The sequence below is a fragment of the Atheta coriaria genome, unplaced genomic scaffold (assembly GCF_025399875.1).
Source record: "Atheta coriaria isolate IRGN ID8LTWV9N9 unplaced genomic scaffold, Caltech_Dcor_3.1 hic_scaffold_5_pilon, whole genome shotgun sequence".
Classification (NCBI taxonomy): domain Eukaryota; kingdom Metazoa; phylum Arthropoda; class Insecta; order Coleoptera; family Staphylinidae; genus Dalotia; species Dalotia coriaria.
Genome location: NW_027045447.1, coordinates 11,262,427 through 11,285,679, shown reverse-complemented (window position 1 = coordinate 11,285,679; position 23,253 = coordinate 11,262,427). Strand labels below are relative to the sequence as shown.

The following is a 23,253-nucleotide window of genomic DNA, read 5'->3' as shown; positions in this document are numbered from 1 at the left end:
TTGTAGTGCGGTTGGGGAACAACCTGATTTCAGTTTGTAAATTTTAAAAACAAGTTCGATGTCTATAAATGTTTGTAGCTTATTATGAAGTTGTTTGAATCGCTCTCAAGTAAGTAAGTAAGAAACAGATGATTGGTATAAACAAAGCTGCGCGTGCGCACGTGGATCTGCGCACCATGCGTTACTTATGTTTTAAGTAAAGTGGGGTGTGAGAGACTTGGCAACACCGCATATATTTACTACCAAAGAAAGTAATTTAAATAATAATCACTAAAAACGTTCTATTATATAAAATCAAATCTTGTTTGTAGAAATACTCATTTTAGTAATATGTATCTTGTTACTGCTAAAAGTTGTGTCCAAAGAATGACAAAAAAACTAAGTAAACAATAGTTAAGTAAGGTTAACCTCAGTTGACTTTCAGTTGACATTGAAAAACTTTACATATTTACATTTTAACAAATAATTCTTCAATTTGAGTGCTAATCAAAGTGTCACAATGCGTAGCCGGAGTAATTCCAGCGTTCGTCTTGATTACTACCATCGCATCATCCACAAGGTAATACTAAATCATCAAAACTCAATCACTGGTCTGTTTCCCCAAAACCAAGACAACCCTCATGCCTGGATCCGCGACAATGTTTACTGTATACTCTCTGTGTGGGGCTTATCAATGTCATATAAGAAGATGGCTGACCAAGATGAAGACAGGTCCAAAACTTATGAATTGGAGCAATCCTGTGTCAAGCTGATGCGAGGTTTGCTCATGTCTATGATGCAGCAGAAGGACAAGGTAGAAAGATTCAAGCTTACACAGAATCCTCTAGATGCACTGCATGCAAAATACTCCTCATTAAATGGTCAGACTGTTGTGGGGGACAAAGAATGGGGCACCTGCAGATGGATGCCATCAGTTTATACTTGTTGATTCTGGCTCAGATGACAGCATCAGGATTACAAATCATTTTCACTCTAGATGAAGTTGCATTCATACAGAACTTAGTCTTCTATATAGAATGTGCTTATTGTACACCAGATTATGGAATTTGGGAGAGGGGTGATAAGACAAATCATGGATTGCTTGAGTTGAATGCTAGTAGTATTGGTATGGCCAAAGCAGCACTGGAAGCATTGAATGAATTGGATCTGTTTGGGGCTAGAGGTGGGCCTTATAGTGTCATTCATGTACTGGCTGATGAAGCACAGAAGTGTCAGGCAGTGTTGCAGTCAATGCTGCCCAGGGAATCTAGTTCCAAGGAAACAGATAGTGGGATATTGTCAGTCATTGGTTTTCCGGCGTTTGCTGTTGATGATGCTGGATTAATAACGCATACTCGGGAGAATATTGTCGGGAAGTTGCAAGGAAGGTATGGGTGTAAGAGATTTCTTAGGGATGGGTACAAAACACCCAAAGAGGATCCGAACCGGTTGTATTACGAGCCGTGGGAGTTGCGGATCTTTGAAAATATTGAATGTGAATGGCCGTTGTTCTTTTGTTATCTTATAATAGACTTCTGGTTTCAAGGAGATAAAGAATCTTCTATAAAGTATACACAACTACTTGAAAATGTAAGTTTTTTGCTACTTTTCCTGTAAAAACTACAAAATTTACAGTTAATATAAATCATCCATTTTGAATTAGGTTATGATACGTTCCGATGATGGAATTAACCTAGTACCAGAGCTGTATGCAGTCCCATCACACTTGGTGGCCGCGGAATATAAAGATCCAGGCTCACAAGACCGGGTCCCACTTGGTCAAAAACTTTCCTCTGGGCTCAGTCCCTCTACATCCTAGGAAAGTTACTACAGGATGGATTTCTAGCCATTGGAGAACTAGATCCATTAAATCGGCGACTTTGCTCTGAGAAGAAACCTGATGTTGTAGTACAAGTGGTCATCCTTGCAGAAGACAACGATATTCGTGATAAACTAGCTGAGCATGATATCAAAGTGCAGACTATTGCTGAGGTTGCTCCGATTGAGGTTCAACCAGCAAGGGTTTTATCACATCTTTATACGTATTTGGGTAAAACACTTTTTAAAATTTAAAATTCATGCATTATTTCGATATTTACTAACAGGTAGGAATAAAAAGTTGGGACTCACAGGCAGAAAATCCAGGGATGTAGGAATATTAAGCACAAGTAAATTATATTCAATGGGAGATAAAATATTTGCTTTTACACCACAGGTAATGATTTTGATAAACATCAACAGAATATTAATTTGAAATTATTGCGGTGTTTGTTTACTAAAACAAATGGAGTAATTTTATGATTTTTCTATAGTTTACCGACATGTCGCGTAACTATATTGCTTCGGATTACGAGCTTATGATTGATATATGCAAGAGTGAGATCAATTTCTTGAAATCAAGCTGGCAGCATATGTTAGGTCGGCCCGTCGTTACGATTGCTCTCAGAGCACTTCACTTAGGTATATATTCACATTCAGTACCAACTCCATTACATCACGTTGTTTTCAATGTCACTAAACAAACGTTCAAAGTCGCAGAGTTGTTGATTGTATTGATCAAGTTTGCATGCAATTTTTCTATATATTTATATGTAATGTTGGGACGAGACGTTTTGGAAACAAAAATTAAATGTTGTGGTGTTATTGCATGCAGAAATTTGACATGGGCGAGCATTACACGAACTTCGATCCTGATTTGCTCATCGACAAGTTCACCACGAATCTGTCGTTCTTGAAAAACAATTGGCGTAACATGCTCGGTCGTCCTACCATTACCGTTGTCATCACAATGGATAACTCGGGTAATCCACACTCATTTCTTCAATTTCAAACAATTGTCTCATTTGTTATTTATTAATTATTGCATGTTTATTTGTGTGTATTTTTTTAATGTTAAACATTAAATATTACTTATTTTGTTTAGATCAGGGTAAAATACCTTTAGCATTGATAACAACAATGAAGAAATTAAAATCGGGATACATCAATGGTACTAGAGTGACTTTGGGTAACCTGAACGACTTTCTGAGTACAAGTTGTGTTACAAATTTGAGTTTTCTGGGGTGTCATGAAGATGGATTGCCTGATAGTAAGTAGTTTAAGTTAGTTTTGACATTCTTTGTATTATATTTTATTCTAGAGTTAAATCCGCGTGTAGGCGAATATTTAGAGGAACACCTAATGAAATGCTTCTCTAATAAAACGTCCCTTCTCTTGGTAACGAATCCAAGTCGTCGTGGAAGACATTTAAAACGCAAAATGTCGGTGAAAGGACTTATAAAACGCACCAGGTCAATAAATGTCATGGAATGTAAGTTATTATAAACAAGATTTGTAATGAAAATTATTTTGTTTGATATTTGTATAGCTGGGAGTCTTACAGTAGGTGCAGATAGATCAGGCTTGAGTACAGATCAAACAGATTCTCGAGCCAGATCTCCATCACCCATTAATGTGCGCCCGAAATTGTTAAGACCAGATGTGCCTAATATTGTGATTGGTAGACATCGAAGTCCTTCGGAGACGCAGTACGCTGAAACAGAGGTTGATGAATTATTCGCCATGTTACGTGAGTCAGAGTCTTTGGACGAGCAAGGCGATATTTTGCAATATTTGGTCGATCAGAAAGGATTAGACCACAATACAGGCATGTTGGAATATGGTAAGGTTGTTACTTTAAGGGATTTGCTCAAAGGATTGTATGAAAAAGCTTGTCAGCAAAAGTTATGGGGACTTGTACGACATACTGCAGGTAAATACTCATAATAAGCATAAACTTGAAAATGTAGAATTATGATTAATATTTAAAGGAATGTTGGGAAAACGAGTTGAAGATTTAGCAAAAGCCGTTACTGATTTACTCGTGCGACAAAAACAAATCACCGTTGGCATGCCGCCTAATAACGAGCACACAATTAGTGCCCCGCTGCCGGAAAGCGAACTGCGCTCTTTAATTCGTGAAGCTTATGGCGAAGATGACTCGACTGCAATGTTGACCCACGAATTGTTGGTTTATCTCGCTATGTTCATCCGCACTGAGCCACAATTATTCAGGGAAATGCTGCGATTGCGCGTTGGGTTGATTATTCAAGTGATGGCAACTGAACTGTCGAGAACTCTCGTCTGCGATGGGGAGGATGCCTCGGAGCATTTACTCAACCTTAGCCCGTTCGAGATGAAGAATTTGCTGCATCACATCCTAAGTGGCAAAGAGTTTGCTATCAGTAGTGTGGGCAGAGGGAATTTTTCGATTGTTAGTAGTAAGTCGAGTAGGATAAGTAAGGTAAGAGTATTAAATTTGCAGATTTTAATTTTAATTTTAATGCTTTAATATATTTTGTATATTAGAGAAGTCATATTGGTTTAGACCTTGGCGTGCATGAGGAAACCATTGAGCCTGATAAACAAGGACAATGGCTCAGACGGAGGAGATTAGATGGCGCTTTGAATCGAGTGCCACACGATTTTTATCCTAGAGTTTGGGGAATACTCGAAAAGGTGCGCTGTATTCATATCCAGATATTTATTTATTTATTTCCTTAAACTTTGTTTTATTACAGTGCCAGGGAATTGATATTGGCGGCCATGTTTTACCGCAAACTCTCACACAAGAAATGACGCCTGGAGAGCTTAAATTCGCACTGGCGTTTGAAACAGTATTAAACTCAGTGCCCCAACCAGAATATCGGCAATTGGTAGTAGAGGCACTTATGGTGCTCACGTTAGTTTCGGAATATAATGTAGTGAAGTCCTTGGGAGGTGTGATACAAATTGAACAGATTGTTCACGCAGCGAATGAGATTTTCCTCAATGATCAAGTGAGTTTTTCAGTTGTTTAAATCATTGTATAATTATTTATTTCAGATAAATTGTGATGGCGATGCAACCCTTTGCTGTGCAAAGCCAAAACACGAGCGTGAAACATCAACAAGAGGCGGCTTGGTATGTGGAGGCGCCGCATTCATTTGTCAACATTTTTATGATAGTGCACCAAGTGGTGGATATGGTACAATGACTTACATGACGAAATCTATGGTGGCCACAATTGAGGAGTTACCTAAATGTGGTGAACTTGATTGCGTCGTTATTTGAATTATAATTATTGCGCATATAATGCATGTTTGGCGGCCATATTTTGTAATTATTTAGAAATTTACGTTGATAAAAAGGGATTAATTCTATAATCTATAATTAATATTAACATAGCAATTTAGAATAGACCCATTGAAACGTAATTTTGATAATTACAAGAAATTCAAGATAGAATTTTATAAAGTTTGTTTGATTTTGTTGAGGTAGGTCAACGTGGCAACACCGCACATTCGCTAGTTATCGACGATTGCAGCGCACCCAACAAACATGGTTGTGTTCTGTACTAAGCGGTACACGAGCGACTGTCAAACGCCGAGTCGGATGTAGCGAGCCGTTGGCTTTTAATTAAATTCGCTAAATCGTCCGTAACGCAACCGCCGCCGCACGCTGGCCCACCGCGACTGGGCCGTCGATGCGCACTTTGTGTGATCGCTGTCGGCCGCTCGCCTGAGAGCTACATTGTTCAGCTCTTGCGTCGCTGCGATGCCGTCGCGCTCCTGCCATGATTGATTTCAAGCGTCACTTCGCTCCGCGTACCCGCTGACCAGGGCCTGGTTTTCGAATAATGTGGATATTGTGGCCGTTGGATCGTCAAGCAGTGGTAATGTGTGCTATATATATTAATCTGTCGTCCGCCTGCCAATCATAGCTGAATGTGGGGGCGGCTCAGGCGGCAGCTTCCAGCAGTCGGTTCAATGGCACCTTAACGATCCTTCCTATGCGAGTAAGCGATGTCTAGGCGATTCGTGATTTTTGCGAATTGCGGCCGCTGGAAGCCGCCGCCGTCGACTTGATCAATTAAGTTCGCGTGCGACTTCAATTAGAGTTGCGTACGTGCTGGTGGGAGTGCCCTTAGGATTGTCATTCGTGCGGGACAAGTCGGGATGATTTTTTTCTCCTGTCTTTGTTTAATTCTTCGCCCATAACCTCGAATAATGTTTACCTAGGTTAAGATCAAGATTTTCATTTTGGAAGAAATTAATTTTGAACCAATGTCCTTGGCTTTTCTGATATTGCAGTAATCAGAATGGTTGTTGATGTACAATCGCGACCGCTGACGACGAAAATGCAGCCCGCGGGGATGAATCCCAAGGAGCTGTCAGAAAATGACGACCTTGCGACCTCACTTGTCCTGGACCCGCATCTTGGCTTCACCACGCATAAGATGAACATCCGTAATAAGACGCTGCGTATCAACAATGCAGAATTGAAAGGCATTGTGGCTGAGTTCATCAAAGAGCAGAACTATGAGAAAGCTTATGCGCGCATATCCAAGGGCGAGTGGATGCCGCGTGCGAAGGCCAAAAACGAGAAAAAACGATTAGAAGAACATGTAAGTCACTAAAATCAATCATTTTCATCAATCGCCCTTAGTACTTGCGATTGTGGTTGCCTATATTACTCAACTTAGTTCAATTTTTTAATTTGTTTAATGATGGCATTAATAATTCTTACAGATTTATCGATATTTACGAGTATTTGATAAAGAATCTGGTTTTGTGATAGAACCATGTTTCCGTTACTCACTGGAAGGTCAAAAAGGTGCGAAAATATCCTCGACGAAGAAATGGAACAAGCATGATAAAATTGAATGCCTGGTTGGTTGCATCGCGGAACTGACTGAGGCGGAGGAAAGCATGCTGCTCAACCCCGGTAAGAACGACTTTTCTGTGATGTACAGCTGTCGGAAAAACTGCGCGCAACTGTGGCTGGGGCCTGCTGCATATATCAATCATGACTGCCGGGCGAATTGTAAGTTTGTTGCAACCGGCCGAGACACGGCTTGTGTAAAGGTACTGCGGGACATTGAAGTTGGCGAAGAAATCACTTGCTTTTATGGCGAAGATTTCTTCGGAGACAAAAACTGCTATTGCGAGTGTGAGACTTGCGAACGTAGGGGCACTGGTGCGTTTGCAGCGAAACACGCCGAGAAAAAAGAGGAGAACGGATATCGATTGCGCGAAACCGATAACCGAATAAATCGTACTAAGCAGAAATCGCAGGAAAAACGATAGAGAACGGATGCAGCGACTTGACGAATGATAATACTGTGGAAAAGCAACCGGAGGAAATCGAACGTGATGAAAAAGTGGATGTAAATATTATTGCGCCTCTTAGTATCAAGGAGTTGCGACAGAAGGGTTTGACAAAATACGATGCGGAACTGTTGATTGCACAGGGATGTAATTTTTCCGATGTTGGTGAGTTTCAACGGCGCAGTAGTTCAGGTAGTACGGGAAGTGCAAATTCAGGTAGTGCTACTGAGACTGTAGAGGCGACGAATGTCGAAAAGAAAGTCGTCAATGGCGTTAAGAATATCAATAACAATATTAGCAATAGCGTTAATACGAGGGCGTCGCGATTACAAAAGCGCAATGCGCGGCTTGCCTATCAGGAAAAGTTGCAGATGTCGCGGGCGAATTTGCTGGACGATTTGCAGAGCAATACGAGCAGTACGAGCGCTACCTATAGTGATAATGATCCTGTGAGCGATGCCACACAGCAGAACAAAAAGTTCAACGACTCTCATGAGAGTGGAAAAGGTGTTCCTTCAGCTAGCACAATTCTAGGTAGGTTTTTAGTGTGTTTTCAGAATGTTTTGTTCATTTCACACCAAATTTTCTGTTTTTATACAGATCAGAGCATTTCTTTTGGCCGTGCACTTCGAAGTCATAAAGACGATAAAGAAGAACTAAACGGGATTGAATCTGAGGTCTCAAAATTCTTGCCGGTTGGTGCAAAACGCCAAACGCGAAATTCCAGTCGCACGAGCGTGAAACTGAGCCAAGATGAAGTGAGCTCGCCGGTTGCCTCTACTGATCATAGCAATAAAGATGTGTACGAGTTCAACGACGAGGATAAACACACTGCGTCCCACCGACACACCACCCACTGTAGTAGTAAATCTAGTGAAATTGTGATAAAAAGTGACTCTGACAAAGACGGTATTGAAATGAGAAACAAGGCTGACCACGACAAACCAACTGCCATTGCGAAGCGGAATGCAGGTACTCCAGAACGACACCTACCGGCGAATGCGCCGCCGATGGTAATCAACAGCACACCCACGTCGGCTGTAAAACACCATCCGGAGCGCACGCCCGAAAAGTGCGGCCGGTTGAAGTTGACTCTACGTATGAAACGCTCGCCGATGCTTGACGAGGTGATAGAATCAGGCAATAGCATGAGTGAGGACAATTTTGAGCCTGAGTACGAGGTGCTGCGTGTTGAGGGTGTGGAGGCTTACACCACGCCGTATTCGCATCGGAAAAAGCGGCACAAATCCAAAGACCGCAAGCGCGAACGCCGCCTCAAGGAAGAGGCAGCGGCGGCGGCGGCGGTGCCGAAATTGCATCCGCCCATGAAGCGGTTGCGGCTCATCTTCGGCAACGAGAGCCACACGATCGACATACCGTCCACTAGCAACACCTAACATTAGCAGCCAATCGCGTTATTCTCCTAGGCCGGGCGACACACGCATACAACATTCACCCACATACATACACACGATACACAATACAACACACTGATCAGTATACTGTGAGTTTGTAAATAATATGTAACTTATTTGATTGTTTAAGGCAAGTTCAGAATGAGGAGATCGCGAGAACGAATGAATTCTTAGCATTTTTACATGTGTAATTTCATGTATTATTTTTGTATTATCACTCAGTTTGGTTTTATCCAGGTTTAATGTAAATGTGGATTGGCACAGAATTCGTTAACTGTTGAAATTCTAAATAGCACATTCGAGGGTAATGCTCCCGAAAACTGAAGACACGTGCACTTTACTTTAATTCGCCGGGAAGGAAACCTAAATTTATTGAAAATATTTGACTTCATGCAATTTTCGATCCTAAAGATTACAAGAAGAAAATGATTGCAAATGCATCGGCATCAGGTATGAATACCTCTACAAACATCATCTGTTCACTTTTAAGGCTTGTACATAGTTATGTTACTTCATAATGCATAATTAATGTGTAATATAAATTCTCCTTTTTTATTTTAAATTTAAAAAAAAAACTTCTTTATTTTTTATGACGTCTTTTTTATCATGAAATGAACAAACGTTTACTATAGATGTAAAGAAAACGAGAATTTCAATTGAATTTTCAGCGAAAAACTTGAATAATACATTTCCGTTTAACTGTTACATTTTTACTTTAAGATGTAGAACAATGTGTCCCCAATTACCAGGGTCTTGCCGTTTTCTTGTAGAGCAACTTGCTTCTTGTTCACATCCACCTTGAAGGTCACTTGAAGATTCAATTGGACTTTGTTTTTGGTTGGTGCATTGAAAACTGGAATACTCATCGGGCCTTTGATGGGATCTTCAAAACGCCAAAACTCAATATTCGACGATTCTAAGAAGAAAAAAAAATTATATTAACAACGACTTCAAGTGTTACAAGTAAGAAAACTTCATTGTTTAAGACTTAAAACATGCTTACCTTTAAGGACTCGCACCTCCTTGATCAGCTTGGATTTAATCTTCTCCAAAGTATCCCCATCGGAAATTTTCACCCATTGATTGAACAATCCATTTTGCGGCTCGGAATTAATCAAATTAATTTTCACGCCAGGTTTAGTACTGAAGAGCACAAATGGTTGTCCGGGGCAACACTCCTTCATTTTCTCACTGGCGCCCGGCTCATCAGTAAATCTCACACTAACTTCGTCAACATCCAGCGTATTTGCCAAATAGACACTGTTATTCTTTAAAACATCTGCTTCATCATACTCCAAAGTTAAGGCAAGTGCTTTAGGTCCAATCTGTTCTAATTTTTCCCTGGTAGCTTGCACAAAAGGCATCACCCTTTTCATGTACTTCTTAAGGTCATCTTTTTTAGCCAATTCAACAGATAATTGCTTGTTATCAGGTAACACTCCCTTGTTCTTGTCGTACAATTCTTTGAGTGTGGAAAGGATGCAACTCTGCCATTGAGGGAAAGTTTTCGCGACCCAAATTTCCACCACGTTTGGTTTTTCAATCGCAGCTGGTTTGGGATTCTGCTTACTCGGTTTAACACCTTGCATGTAAGTCTTGAGATAAATGCGGAACGAATGTGCAGCTTCCATTAGATATTCAGACGCTTTAATCTTTACTTCATCGATTGCTCCTACTTTCGGCCAGCGGGCATTTACAATGCTTCCCTTTTTGCCCAACAAACTCCAGACATGTTCCGTGATATGTGGGCAAATAGGAGATAATAGAATTGCCTGCACCTCGATAAATTGAAAGATCAAATCATGATGTAGTCCATCAATGGCAGACAAATTCAAATATTTATCTCTGACTGCTTGCAACTCAAAGAAACCAGTCCTCAGAGCCTCCTTGAACAACATCTTCAAATAATTATCAGCTGTCTCTTTGATTTTTAAGTTAATTTCACTCTGGAAAACAACATCATTGAAAGTATCAGCCTTGCCTTTGCGGAACGTCGATTTATTAGCAAGCATTTCCTTCACCCATTCGATAAAAGTATATAAGCGAAGTATGCCGGCATCGGCCATGCTCTCGACAAAGTTAGCATCTTCTACAGAATCACCAGCATCAGCAAGACATAATCGCATGCCATCGGCGCTGAATTTCTTCACAGCTTCGCTCAGCGTCATGAAGTTACCATCAGACTTTGACATTTTGGCAGAGTTTAACAACAAGTGGCCATTTGCGCGTATACCTTTCGGCCATTTGCCCTCGTCTTCCGGCCACATAGCACAATGGTTATAAATATAGTAAGTCAAATGATTCTGAATCAAATCTTTTCCAGAGACTCGCAGATTCACAGGATACCAGTACTCAAATTCGGCTTTCATCACATCCAGAGTCTCCTTTTTAATGTTACATTTGGGATATGGTTTGGTTTTGAAGAAGATATAATCCCAAACTTCCGGTGTTAAATCTTTGGCGTTGATGCCAAGTGCGTTAGGTTTGTCACCTTTAAACGAATTTCCTTGCAAGAAGTGGGAGATAGTGTAGTACGCATTGTAGATAGTGGAATCTGATAGTGATTCGATGAGCCACTTTTCATCCCAAGGCAACTTGGTACCTAAACCATACGTCCTCGAACAGGCATATTCGTGCAACCAGTCGAGAGATGCCACGAAGTTTTTGCGCACTTCATCGTGGTAGACATTCATTTCTGCAAGACATTTCTCAGCTTGACTCTTCCATTTCTCCTCTCCATAGTCCAAATACCATTGATCACAGAGTGCAACCACGCATTCATCGGCCGACCGGGAGATGATTGTCTTCTCCGGTTCGTAATAGATGACTGCTTCGTTCTTATCAATCAAAGCCTTTTGTAAAGCTTTCTTGACGTCCTTAATCTTCTTGCCTTTGTATTCTCCAACCAACATCACTCCATCATAAAACCCTTTCAAGTACACCATTTCCTTAGCTTCCAACAATTTATCTTTATCGTTCTGACTTTGAATTTTCAGTTTGTCATAAGCGACTACAGCGGACAAATTACCAAATTCCGGAACTTCAATAATAGGAACTGGCTCGTAGGGCAGAACCATCTCATCTTTAATGCCGTACTTTTCTCTAAATGGTTGCTTCTTTTTTAAATCAACCAAAGCAGCATAGTCGTCTGGTGAATCCGAAGGTACACTAGTTACGACACCAGTGCCTTTGTCTTCCTTGATAGTTAACATTGGTAGAGCGTAGATTTTATCATATTTTATCAATGGTGCCTTAAGAGCGCAACCTAGAATGTCTTCGCCTTTGAGTTCAACGATAATTGTATATTTTCCTTGCTCATTAGTCATCTCTTGGAACGACATGTTTCTTGCCGACCGTTCCGAGCAAATGAACACTTCTCCCGACTTGGTTTCAAAAGCAATATATCTCATGTCAGGGCGGATCCAGCAATTGGTTTGACCGTACATTGTTTCCGGACGCAAGGTAGCTGCAACCAGGTAGATCTGTTTATTCTGAAGTTTAGCCAATTTTGCCGGATAGGGTTTCTGCATGGACATTTTGATCAAAGTATATTCCTGTGGTCCGACACCCTCTCCAGTGGAACGATCGTGGTCCATACAGGGTTGGCCATCCTTGGGACTGTAGATTGTGTATCTTTTTCCATATTGAACCTAATTCAACCACAATCAGTGTTATATAATGGTATATTAAGTATACTATTATTAATTGTTAGAAGTTTACCTTGTTTCTTTCCTTAAGTCGAATAAACTGCCACCTAACAAAGGAATCAAAGAAAGGATTGGCATCAGTAGTGATGAAGGTCCTCCTCCAATCCACATGGATTCCAATACTGTTCAAATCCTGTACAGCCAAAGGCGGAAAATACTCCAACCAATGGTTTGCATCAGCAAACTTAGCAATCTCACTGTCATCCATTCCCAAACTTTGCATAATTTGCCACTGGTATTTAGCTGAGCCTGCCTTTGCAACAGCCTTACTTTTTTTACCCTTGCTCTTATCCTTTGGTATGACATCCTTCTCCTCCGCTTTCTTCACCACTTCATCATCATCAGGGAAGTTGGGAGGTGTACCATACAACTCCATTTCCCTCTTCAACTTATCAGCACAGGCTTTAATTGGCATTCCAGTAGCATGGAAACCGAATGGAAAGAGAACTTTCTTGCCCAAAAGGCGTTGATATCTTACAGCAAACTCACATTTTGATAGAGAAAATGTATGCCCAAGATGCAGTCTACCATTCATGTAAGGAAATGGAAAAGTGCAAAGAAATTTCTCATCCTTTGACTTGCAGGGTGTTTTTGGTGCATCTTCTTCATAGATTTTGTCTTTTCGCCACTTTTCTTGAACATCCTCCTCAATCTTTTGGAGGAACTCCACTTTGAAAGTACCTTTTCTTTCACTGGAAGCCTATTTTAACATATTGTCAAGTTACCCAAGATTAAATTACAAATTAAATTCAAGCATACTATTAACTATGATTATGATTTGTAAAAAGAAAGACATATATAATTTACCATAGTAATGCAAATATCTAATCCAATGGTAGATGGGCTCAGTACTTTTGCAATATTCTAGTTTTCAGATTTCTGGAATATCCCACAAACGTCGCCGCAAATAACCTTTAAATTTTGAAACGTGTACTTCCATAGGAGTTCATGACAGATGACAGTTCGCCGCGAGCAGCTTGGCATCCACGCTATTTTCGCACGTCAGTATGAATTCGTCCGTCGTTGGTAGTGCGTTGCTTGTCGTGTTATTCATAATTTCGCGCTTTTACAATATAAACAACGCCGTTTTTACTTAGTTTTCCGTTAAACTAAAACGTACCGTAATTTATCCGTTTTATGTCTTCACTATTCCAACATCGATGTTATTGTCAAGATTTTGCGAAACGAAAATTTGGCATACACACTTTGGACTTTATCATCGCCGTTTTCGAAGATGTAGTATCTTCATTTGACCCCGGTAAGTCAAATTTATCGCTTCATGGCTTCATTTAAACATCAACAAGCTGTCATTAGATTATCTGAATATCAGAGAACTTTGTTTGAATACTAATACAAGGAATTTGAATGTTTTTAAATGTTTTGTCTGATTTGTTTTATTTTTTGTTTCATTTAGGTGTTAACCAGCTCAAAGGGCTGTACTGGAATGGTCACAACACACATCGAAAGAAAGGTAATTAAGTTTACTTGTTTATTAATTTGATCGCAGTCGCAGCTCACCAATTTTCTTCATTAAACCGTTTTGGAGGTTTTTACTTTAGTAAGAATTGACTTTAGACTTAATATCTCGCAAATATTTGATGTAACATCGGTCAATCTTTTGTCATAAGAATTTTTAGTTGCATAAATATAATTTAATTTTTTCATCAATTTTAATACTTAATCTTAATCGTGGGACTACTACCTGAATCATTTATAGATGGCACTAGCGTGGACTAAAAATTATAAAATTGACTTTTATTGTTTATTTCTATATTTATCAGCAAAACGTTGGCACTCGACACGAGAATTGTGTTTGTTTTGATTTTTTATGGCCGTGCGAATAGCTACGCCCAACTTGCCGTGTGTTGTCGGTCGTTGCCATCCTCGCTCGTCTCGCTTTGCTGCTAATGTTTGTTTAAATTGCATGTATCATATATTGCAGTTTGTACACAAGGTCGCGGGCCATCCTTGCGCCGGCTTTACGCGTTCGGGCAGCAGGTAGTCGCATCATGAAATGTTGCGATATTTTTTGTTTGGCTGAGGTACAGCATGCACTAGTTCAATACTTTTTCTTATACACTTCTACCGACACCATACCTTGATTTTTGCAATAACAAAGATGCTGCGATCAGATCCTATTAATCTCTTATAGTTTACGAGATATTCGCGTTTGAATAAAATGGACAAAAATTGAGAAATGTCACTTTTTAGCACTTTTAGTGGCGATTTTTGACCTCTTACTGTTAGAAATATAATTATTTTATAGATTTTATAGATTTTATAGATTTCAGATTTCCCTTTTAACTATCCTATCTGATAGAGATTGGTCCGTAGATTAAGACGCTGCTATCAGATCTTAAATATCTCTTTTAGTTTACGAGATATTCGCGTTTGAATAAAATGGGCAAAAATTGAGAAATGTCACTTTTTAGCACTTTTAGTGGCGATTTTTGACCTCTTACTGTAGGAAATATAATTATTTTATATTTTTACCTGATTGAGAATTTTCCAATCTTTCATAATCAACAATTCGTTGGTAGCTATCTCTTTTAGTTTAAGAGATATGAATTTTTGAAAATCGTCGAAAAAAAGTATCAAGCACCCCCCCTTGGCAATTTTTTCTTAAGACTTAAAATTGTATTTCTCAGATTTCCCTTTTAACTATCCTATCTGATAGAGATTGGTCCGTAGATTAAGACGCTGCGATCAGATCTTATTTATCTCTTTTAGTTTACGAGATATTCGCGATTGAATAAAATGGGCAAAAATTGCAAAATGTCACTTTTTAGCACTTTTAGTCGCGTTTTTCGACCTTTTACTGTAGGAAATATAATTATTTTATATTTTTACCTGATTGAGATTTTCCAATCTTTCATAATCAACAGATTTGGTAGCTATCTCTTTTAGTTTAAGAGATATGAATTTTTGAAAATCGTCGAAAAAAGTATCAAACACCCCCGCCGCTTAATTTTTTCTGAACTTAGAACATCTCTCAGATTTCCGCGGCATCTATATCTGATAGAGATTGGATTCGTAGATTGAACGCTGCGATCAGATCTTATTTATCTCTTTTGGTTTTGAGATATTCGCGATTGAATAAAATGGGCAAAATTGAAAATGTCACTTTTAGCGCACAGTCGCCCCGTTTTTCCGACCTTTACTGTAGGAAATATAATTATTTTATATTTTACCTGATTGAGAATTTTTCAATCTTTCATAATCAATAATTCGTTGGTACAGCTATCTCGTTTAGTTTAAGATATGGGTACGCAAAATCGTCGAAGAAAAAGTATCAAACACCCCTTAGCGAATTTTTCGCAAGACTTAAAATTTATCTCTCGGTTTCCCTTTTTAGCTATCCTATCTGATGAGATTGGTCCGGAATAAGACGCTGCGATCCAGGTCTGTATTTATCTCTGTTGGTTTACGAGATATTTATTCGCGATTGAATAAAATGGGCAAAATTGCAAAATGTCACTTTTAGCACTTTTGGTCGCGTTTTCGACCTTTACTGTAGGAAATATAATTATTTGCCATTTTACCACCGGTTGGTTTAGCCTATCATTATAGAATGGTCCGTAGAATAATCTCTGCAATTTGTACCTTTTTATCTCTTTTAGTTTGCGAGATATTCGCGATTGAATAAAATGAAATGATTGAATATGGCCTCGAACGCGGTGTCACAATAGGTTTGAAATCATTTTTTTCCCTGATGCGGAATTTGAATTCTGTATCTCCCTGTGGTGAAATTTATTTACCTCATTTCCCGATATGTATTGACTTTTTTGCATATTTTTGTTGCATATTTGATAAACGTGTTTTGTAGTTGATTAATATTTTCAAAGGTTAGATGGCGCTAAGATTTACGGTTTTGCATTAAAATATTTAGCATTTGTTGGCGGTAGTGGGTTTTACCGTGCGGTGTGAATCACGCGATTTTAGCGCAAAGAGATAAGTTTGTTTACCTGCAGGTATCGAATCTTTATTTCGTGGAATCAAAACGCACCGTTGCTGTTTATTATATTGGGATCGTAAATAAACCTTAGCTTCACATTCTTTCATGAATATAACTAGCTGAATTTTATAAATTCTAATGCATTTTTATTATCAGCAACAGATGATTACAGTTCAAAGTATTATATATGTTCCCTGGTGAAGGAAAAACGATGAATGTTCAATTAAATATCAGAATATCAGAGAATAAATATCAAGAGTACGCGAATCGAATTTTTAATTTTATTATACTGTCTATATTTCAGAAACCACTGTATCATTTTATAGATGCTTATTAGAATGGACTAAAAATGTAAAATAAAGCATTTGTCCTTTTGTTGGAACACAATATACTTTCTTATCACATTGCCGTGTCGTCACGTTTGCCAGCACCTCGCCGCATGTTGCCATCTTAGTTTAGTTTTGATCCCAGAAGATGGCTGATGCAATTTCGCGCGCCAGGTCGTACCAACGACGCGCCACTCAGTTGCGCATCTATTGCAATTCACGCATAAGGTCGCGTGTGACGCGCCGGCTTTGCGCACCTGTTTTCTTATCGCCGGCTTCCTCGTCGTTTGCTTATGCGGCTTGCGGCCAGTTTGTGCCGGTCGCTGGTTGATCCGGACATTTTGCGCGACTCTATTGTTTATCCGGTTCTACTGCAATTCAGATTATATTCGATCCATCAATTGACCTATTGTTTAGCGACAACTTTAGTATTGTTATTTTATTATTTGCGCGTAAATGTATCGCGGCTATGTTGTTTACTTGTTGTGAAGTGGCGTCGGCCATCTTCAATTGGTAAGAGTGGTATTTATTTTTATTCTGCACTTGCGTAAATAGCATTGGACTTAATTTAAAGTTAGAATAATAAATGTAATTGAGACCCCAGTTTTCCGTTCTATGCGCCTGTCGGTATCCGATATAACGTCGCGTTCACCGTGCATGTAATTTCCCCTTTCAGGCGCATCGCATGGCCGCTGCCAGTATTGCGCCTCCTGTTGCAAATAATACGATCACCAAAACCTAATTAATACAGTAAATTCATATGAACGTTTTGCATCTTTTATTAAATTCAAATTAAAATCTAAGCGTTTCTAGCATTGCCGACATTGCCAACTAGCACTGTGTTCAAATAACTTCGACTATTGACGCTTATCGGTGTTTGTTTACGGCAGGTAATGTTCTTATCGTTCGCCGTGTGTGGGAGATGCACCGTGCACCATTTCGACAACAAACATCGTGTTTTGATGCAGATTGATACATTCTTTTATTTTGCATTTATATAACATGTTTTAACTTTTATTCATTTATTATAGTAGTGAAGTACCAGTGAGACCATGAGTTACCATACACGTGGAGAGAGTACATGGGTGAGATTATAATTAAGTACATTTCATGAGGCATAGTTCTAGTTCGCTTCATTGTAATTGTCATTTCCGGTTTGAATTACTATAAATTTAATACATTGCCGCTAGAATGCTTATTTTTCACTGATGTTTAAATATTTTACACTGGAATGCCCTGATATGCAGATTTATTGACTTTCTTTCACGGTTTGCTTCCCGACTGATGTGAGATGCTGGGCCGGTTGATGCGCAAAAATGAAACAAGATAAAGCTATTCCGTACCTACAGCTTGCGCACGAGAATTATTTGACTTCTACTTATTTATCGGTGTTAGTATTTCTATTCTTTTGATTAAATATTTCATTGAATTATTTCATTGAAAATTCCGTAACGCGAGTTATAATGCCGAGTTGTGTTGTTTTGCGCCGTAGTGCCTTGTTGCGCTAGGAATTGTAGTTTTCTTCTTATAACACGCGAACGCGGTATCCGCCATTAATTCCTTTTCCCAGATGCAGATTTTAATTTTGCATCTCCCAGTATAAATGTGTTTTGCCAGAAGGGAATTTCGTAGCTTGCAGGTTATGGGTAGAAAGTTGTGTTTTTACTGTTGCGTTGCGCTTTAGGAATTGTAGTTTTTTGTTATAACGCAGACGCGGTGTCGCATAGTGGATTCAGTTTATTTTTCCAGATGCAGATTTTAATTTTGCATCTCCCAGTATAAATGTGTTTTACAGAAAATTTCGTAACGCAGTTATAATGAGAATTATGTTTGCGCCATGCTCGTTGCGCTAGGGTATAGTTTTTTGTTAGAACACGCAGACGCGGTCAATCATAATTAGTTCGGATTAATTTTCCCAGATGCAGAATTTAATTCTCTGCATCTCCAGTATAAAATGTTTTGCCAGAAATTCCCGTAGCGCGGGTATAGTTAAAGTTGTGTATGTATACGCACTGGTACTCGTTGCGCGTTGTAGTTTTTTTTGTTATAACACGCGAACGCGGTGTCATAGTTCGGATTAATTTTCCCAGATGCAAGTGCATCTCCAGTAAATATTTTGCCAGAAGAATTCCGTAACGCAGGTTATAGTGAAAGTTGTGTTTGCGCCGTACTCGTTGCGCTAGGGTGTAGTTTTTCCTGTTTATAACAGGTGAACGCGGTGTCTGGTGGTTCGAGGTGAATTTTTCCCAAATGCAGGAATTTTTATTTACGTCTCCCATTTTAAAAATGTTTTACCAAAATTCCGTAACGCAGTTATGAAAGTTGTGTTTGCGCCACCGTGGTACCTACACAGGCGCTAGGAATTGTAGTTTTTTTTTTTGTTATAATAGGTGAACACTGGTGTCGCCAATTGGTTTGGATTAATTTTCCCAAATACGGAATTTGAATTCTGCATCTCCCAGTATATAAAATGTTTTGCCGGAAAGAATTCCGTAGCGCGAGGTTATAGTTAAAGTTGTGTGGCGCTACGCGCTGGTACTCGTTAGCTGAAGATTGTAGTTTTTTGTTCTCGCTACGCGAACGCGGTGTCGCCAGTAGTTCGGATTAATTTTCCCGGATGCAGAATTTAATTTTGCATCTCCAGTATAAAATATTTTGCCAGAAATTCCGTAACGCGAGTTACCGTGAAAGTTGTGTTTTGCCACGTGCGCCGTTGCGCTACGGATTGTAGTTTTTGTTATAACGGGTGAACGCGATTGTCATAATTAGTTCGAATTAATTTTCCCAAATGCAGAATTTTTATTTTACATCTACGTGCAAAATGTTTTGCAAAATTCCATATGCCGCAGGTTGCCGTAGAAAGTTGTGTTTTGCCGGCTGGCTTTCGGGTGTAGTTTTTGTTATAATAATGAACGCGTTGTCATAGTGGTTGGATTAGATTTTCCCAGATGCCAGAGTTAATTCTACTCTCCCAGTATAAAAATGTTTTGCCAGAAAATTCCGGCTTGTACGGAGTTATAGTTAAGTTTAATATTATATATGCACTAATTTACCGGTTGCGCTAGGGTGTAGTTTTTGTTACATAACACGCGAACGCGGTGTCATAATTAGTTCGGATTAATTTTTCCAGATTACGGAATTTAATTTTGCATCTCCCAATTATAAAAGTGTTTTTAGAAAATTCCGTAACGCGAGTTATAGTGAAAGTTGTGTTTACGCCGTGGTACTCGTTGCGCTAAGACGCGGTACTGTTATAACGCGAACGCGGTGTCATGTTCGTTCAGATTGATTTTCCCAGATGCGGGAATTTAATTTTGCGTGATTATAAAAATGTTTTGCCGAAATTCGCTAACGCAGGGATGGTAGAAGTTGGGTTTTGCGCCATTGGTACTCGTTGCGCTGGAATTGTAGTTTTTGTTATAACAGGTGGAGCGCGTTAATCATAATTGGATTTCAGATGAATTTTCCCAAATGCAGAATTTAATTTTACATCTCCAGTATAAAATGTTTTTACCAGAAATTCGCGCGCGGTATAATGAAAGTTGTGTTTTGCATACGTAAGTACTCGCGGCGCGCTAGGAATTATGGTTGCATTTTCTTTACGCTGGAACGCGGTGTCGCCAATCGGATTCAGATTAATTTTATCCAGATGCGGGAATTTAATTCTGCATCTCCCAGTATAAAAAATGTGTTGCCAGAAAATTCCGTACCGCAGTTATATATTGAAAGTTGTTTTGTATATACGCGCACTGGTACTCGTTGCGCTAGGGTATGTGGTTTTGTTATAACGCGAACGCGGTATGAATAGTTCGGATTAATTTTCCCAAATGCAGAATTAAATTTGCATCTCCCGGTATAAAATGTTTTGCCAGAAGAAATGCCGTAACTTGCGGGTTATAATAAGTTGTGTTTTGCGCCGTAGTACTCGTTTGCTTTAGGAATTAACAGTTTTTTTGTTGTTATAACAGGTAGACGCGACGTTAATGCATAATTAGTTCAGTTAATTTTCCCCAAATGCAGAATTTAATTTTACATCTCCCAGAGTATTATAAATATATTTTGCAATTTATGCGCGAGTTATATTAAAAGTTGTGTTTGCGCCGCGCATGGTACTCGTAGCGCTAGGAATTATGCTGTTGTAACACGCAGGCGCGTGCCTTTTTAATTAAAAGATTTTCTTTGGCCAACACCTGTATTTAATTTTTCCTCTGATGTCAGAAACAATGCGTAATTTATTATTTTTCAGTGTTATGTTTTGTAATTTCGCAGCCGTTAGCGCTAAGCGCGGCTATACGGGTGTAACATGTTTTGAAATGACGTATGTTTTTGTAACTATTGAACATACAAGTTATGAACATATTTGTATTTAGTTTGTTAATGAAATGTTGAGGCAATAGCTTGAAACGCAACTTGTACTTTATGCTACATTCGTTGCGAACGCAGATCACAACTTGCTTAAGTATTTCTCTGATGTTATGGTCGGCTCCTGAGGGAAGCGCAGCAGCACTTTCGAAACTCTTCTACAAGACCCTCAAGAAGTTCTCTCCCCACTCGGGGATACACTATGGTATTGGGTATCTGCTTATGGTTGTGTGCTTCATCTTTCATTTCAGCTACGGGTGAACTTGTAGAATATTTTTGGTGTCCCTCTTTTAGACGACTTAAAATTTGAAATATTTTACAAGTTCTTAAAAGGATCTAGAGTTCCCTCTCTCTGGGGATGATCCCCACCATAGAAATTGTTGATATGCCTGATAATTTCAGGGGATGGGCACAGAGACATGTAGCTGTAGGATGGGCAGAACAATGGACGCATCAGAAGTAGTGGGCCTACTGTCTTATAAGCAACACGTACCAAAAAATTTAAAATCTGTACTTTATTCCTCTTTTCTTCCTGTACTCTCTTCTATATTCTCTTTCTCTTCTTGTTTCTCTATTCTCTCCTGCTGCTCTCACCACTTGCCTCTTTTTTCGCACTCCTCCATGTCTCTTCTCACTTATTCTTACTGTGCTTCGTGTACTCTGCTTTCAAGTTGGCTTCTAACATTTTGAATCTTGAGTTTTGTGGTATGCAACCCACATTTCGTAAATTTCTTATTGTAATAAAATTGCCTTCTAGCTGAGAGATTCGATCCACAGACCTCAAGCATATTGCTTATATGCACATACACAAACCTAACTCACTTATCAAACTCTATTCGTTTCAGGTATTGTATTTATTTGTTTTTGTCACCTTTTTTTAAAACAACAGCATTCTCTCATATATAAGAACTTCAAACACGGGTAATCGATATGATCTTTAAATCTGAATTTAGAAAACGACCAATAGGAATATTGATATAGATGACTGCTTTTAAATATACTATTAGAATTATATTTTATTTCAAACTCATATAATTAAGGGTAGTACATATACAAGTTAGTCTATTTACAGAATTTAAATTACATATGCTACAAGTACTAGTGCACGGATTAGATTTTACGGACTTCATTTCACACGGGAAACAATCAAGTATATTTTACGTTTGAATTATTTAATAAATATTACAAAAATATAAATCAGTAAGAATTCTTCGTGTCGACGAGATATCCGACGGCCGACAGCAAAAGACGTGCGCACAATGTAACTACACAAATTCCTGGCTTCACGCGCGATAATTCATTAACTGCGCACCACACTAGTCCATTAATTCTAAATGCTATCTTTGCTACGATCGATTCTAATTCAACTACCATTTAAAAATCACAGAAGCAGCGCAAATTAGTTGCGAGATCGACTTGTAGACCAAACGCATTATTACCAGACAACCATCGCACGATCGACGTAAACAAGGAAAGAATGGCAGGCTACGTGAACAAAGCAGATATGAAAGTGATAAAATTTTAATACTCTACTACAATTGAATGCAGGCACGATTGCACGATCTCGTACACCGAGATCACGTTCAACTCCTGGACGTCTAAAAACAAACAAACACAAATCAGATGCGCTGTGATTTGTGACTTTAATTCATATTTAATTCGCTAAATTAAGCTAAAACGGTTTGAAACAGTTTTGAAGATGCCCTCAAGGACCTTATATTAAACTCAAAAATAAAACTGTACATCAAAAAAATCACATGGAATTTTAATAAATAAATATATTTTTAATACATATACAATTCGAATACTTGTGAAAGAATGATTGTTTTACGATATCACGTTCGCCCGCTAGACACCTAAAACAACCGAAAGCACAAAAATCGAACTTTCGTTATTTTTCGTTTTTTACATAAAAGTTGTGTATGCAAAAGTGACGTGCGCACCGCAATCACATGCATAAAAACAAAACAAAAGAAATGAAGTAAGATTTCGGCTAAATCATTAGAAGCGCCATCTGGCGTGGTCCCAAGAAACAAAATAGCTAGCTGACCTTGCACCTTATAGTGGCACCATCTGGTTTTGGGACGCGAACTTAAGAAACGAATTAAGACAGAAATCTGTAAGTAAATATACTGCTTATATTTAAAATAACATATTTAATTTACTTTCATTATATATCAAACATGAAAATTATTTACAAGAATGAGAAACAATTTCAATTTCCACACAATAATATCATAGGACCGTTGTCCTAAAATCATCAAAATTAACTTATTTCAAGTACACAAATTAGGAATTTGCACCAAATGTTCCGTGTGTTAAATCAAACAAAATTATTTATAGAAAACGATAAACAAATTCAATACTACAATCTAGATTAGT

At 38.8% G+C, this 23,253-nt stretch overlaps 3 protein-coding genes across 3 annotated transcripts; 2 read left to right on the top strand and 1 right to left on the bottom strand.

Moving 5' to 3' along the window:
* The first annotated feature begins 193 nt into the window (after positions 1-193).
* On the top strand, positions 194-5,162 carry LOC135792989 (probable phosphorylase b kinase regulatory subunit alpha). The gene is given in 13 exon segments (XM_065303827.1): positions 194-887; positions 890-1,569; positions 1,643-1,760; positions 1,763-2,029; positions 2,085-2,194; positions 2,292-2,439; positions 2,903-3,067; positions 3,119-3,289; positions 3,347-3,730; positions 3,789-4,261; positions 4,327-4,476; positions 4,539-4,796; positions 4,843-5,162. Coding segments are annotated over 13 exon segments (3,540 nt in total). The 5' UTR covers positions 194-499; the 3' UTR covers positions 5,071-5,162.
* A 112-nt stretch (positions 5,163-5,274) lies between these two features.
* On the top strand, positions 5,275-9,226 carry Hmt4-20 (Histone methyltransferase 4-20). Its single transcript, XM_065303830.1, is given in 5 exon segments — positions 5,275-5,671; positions 6,090-6,403; positions 6,528-7,065; positions 7,068-7,640; positions 7,707-9,226. Coding segments are annotated over 4 exon segments (2,214 nt in total). The 5' UTR covers positions 5,275-5,671; positions 6,090-6,097; the 3' UTR covers positions 8,504-9,226.
* LeuRS (Leucyl-tRNA synthetase) lies at positions 9,090-13,203 on the bottom strand. Its single transcript, XM_065303829.1, has 4 exons — positions 13,036-13,203; positions 12,242-12,928; positions 9,525-12,171; positions 9,090-9,437 (listed from the first exon to the last, which is right to left on the bottom strand). Exons 1-4 carry the CDS (start codon positions 13,036-13,038, stop codon positions 9,232-9,234), a joined length of 3,543 nt encoding a protein of 1,180 aa, XP_065159901.1. The 5' UTR covers positions 13,039-13,203; the 3' UTR covers positions 9,090-9,231.
* Between the last annotated feature and the right edge of the window lie 10,050 nt (positions 13,204-23,253).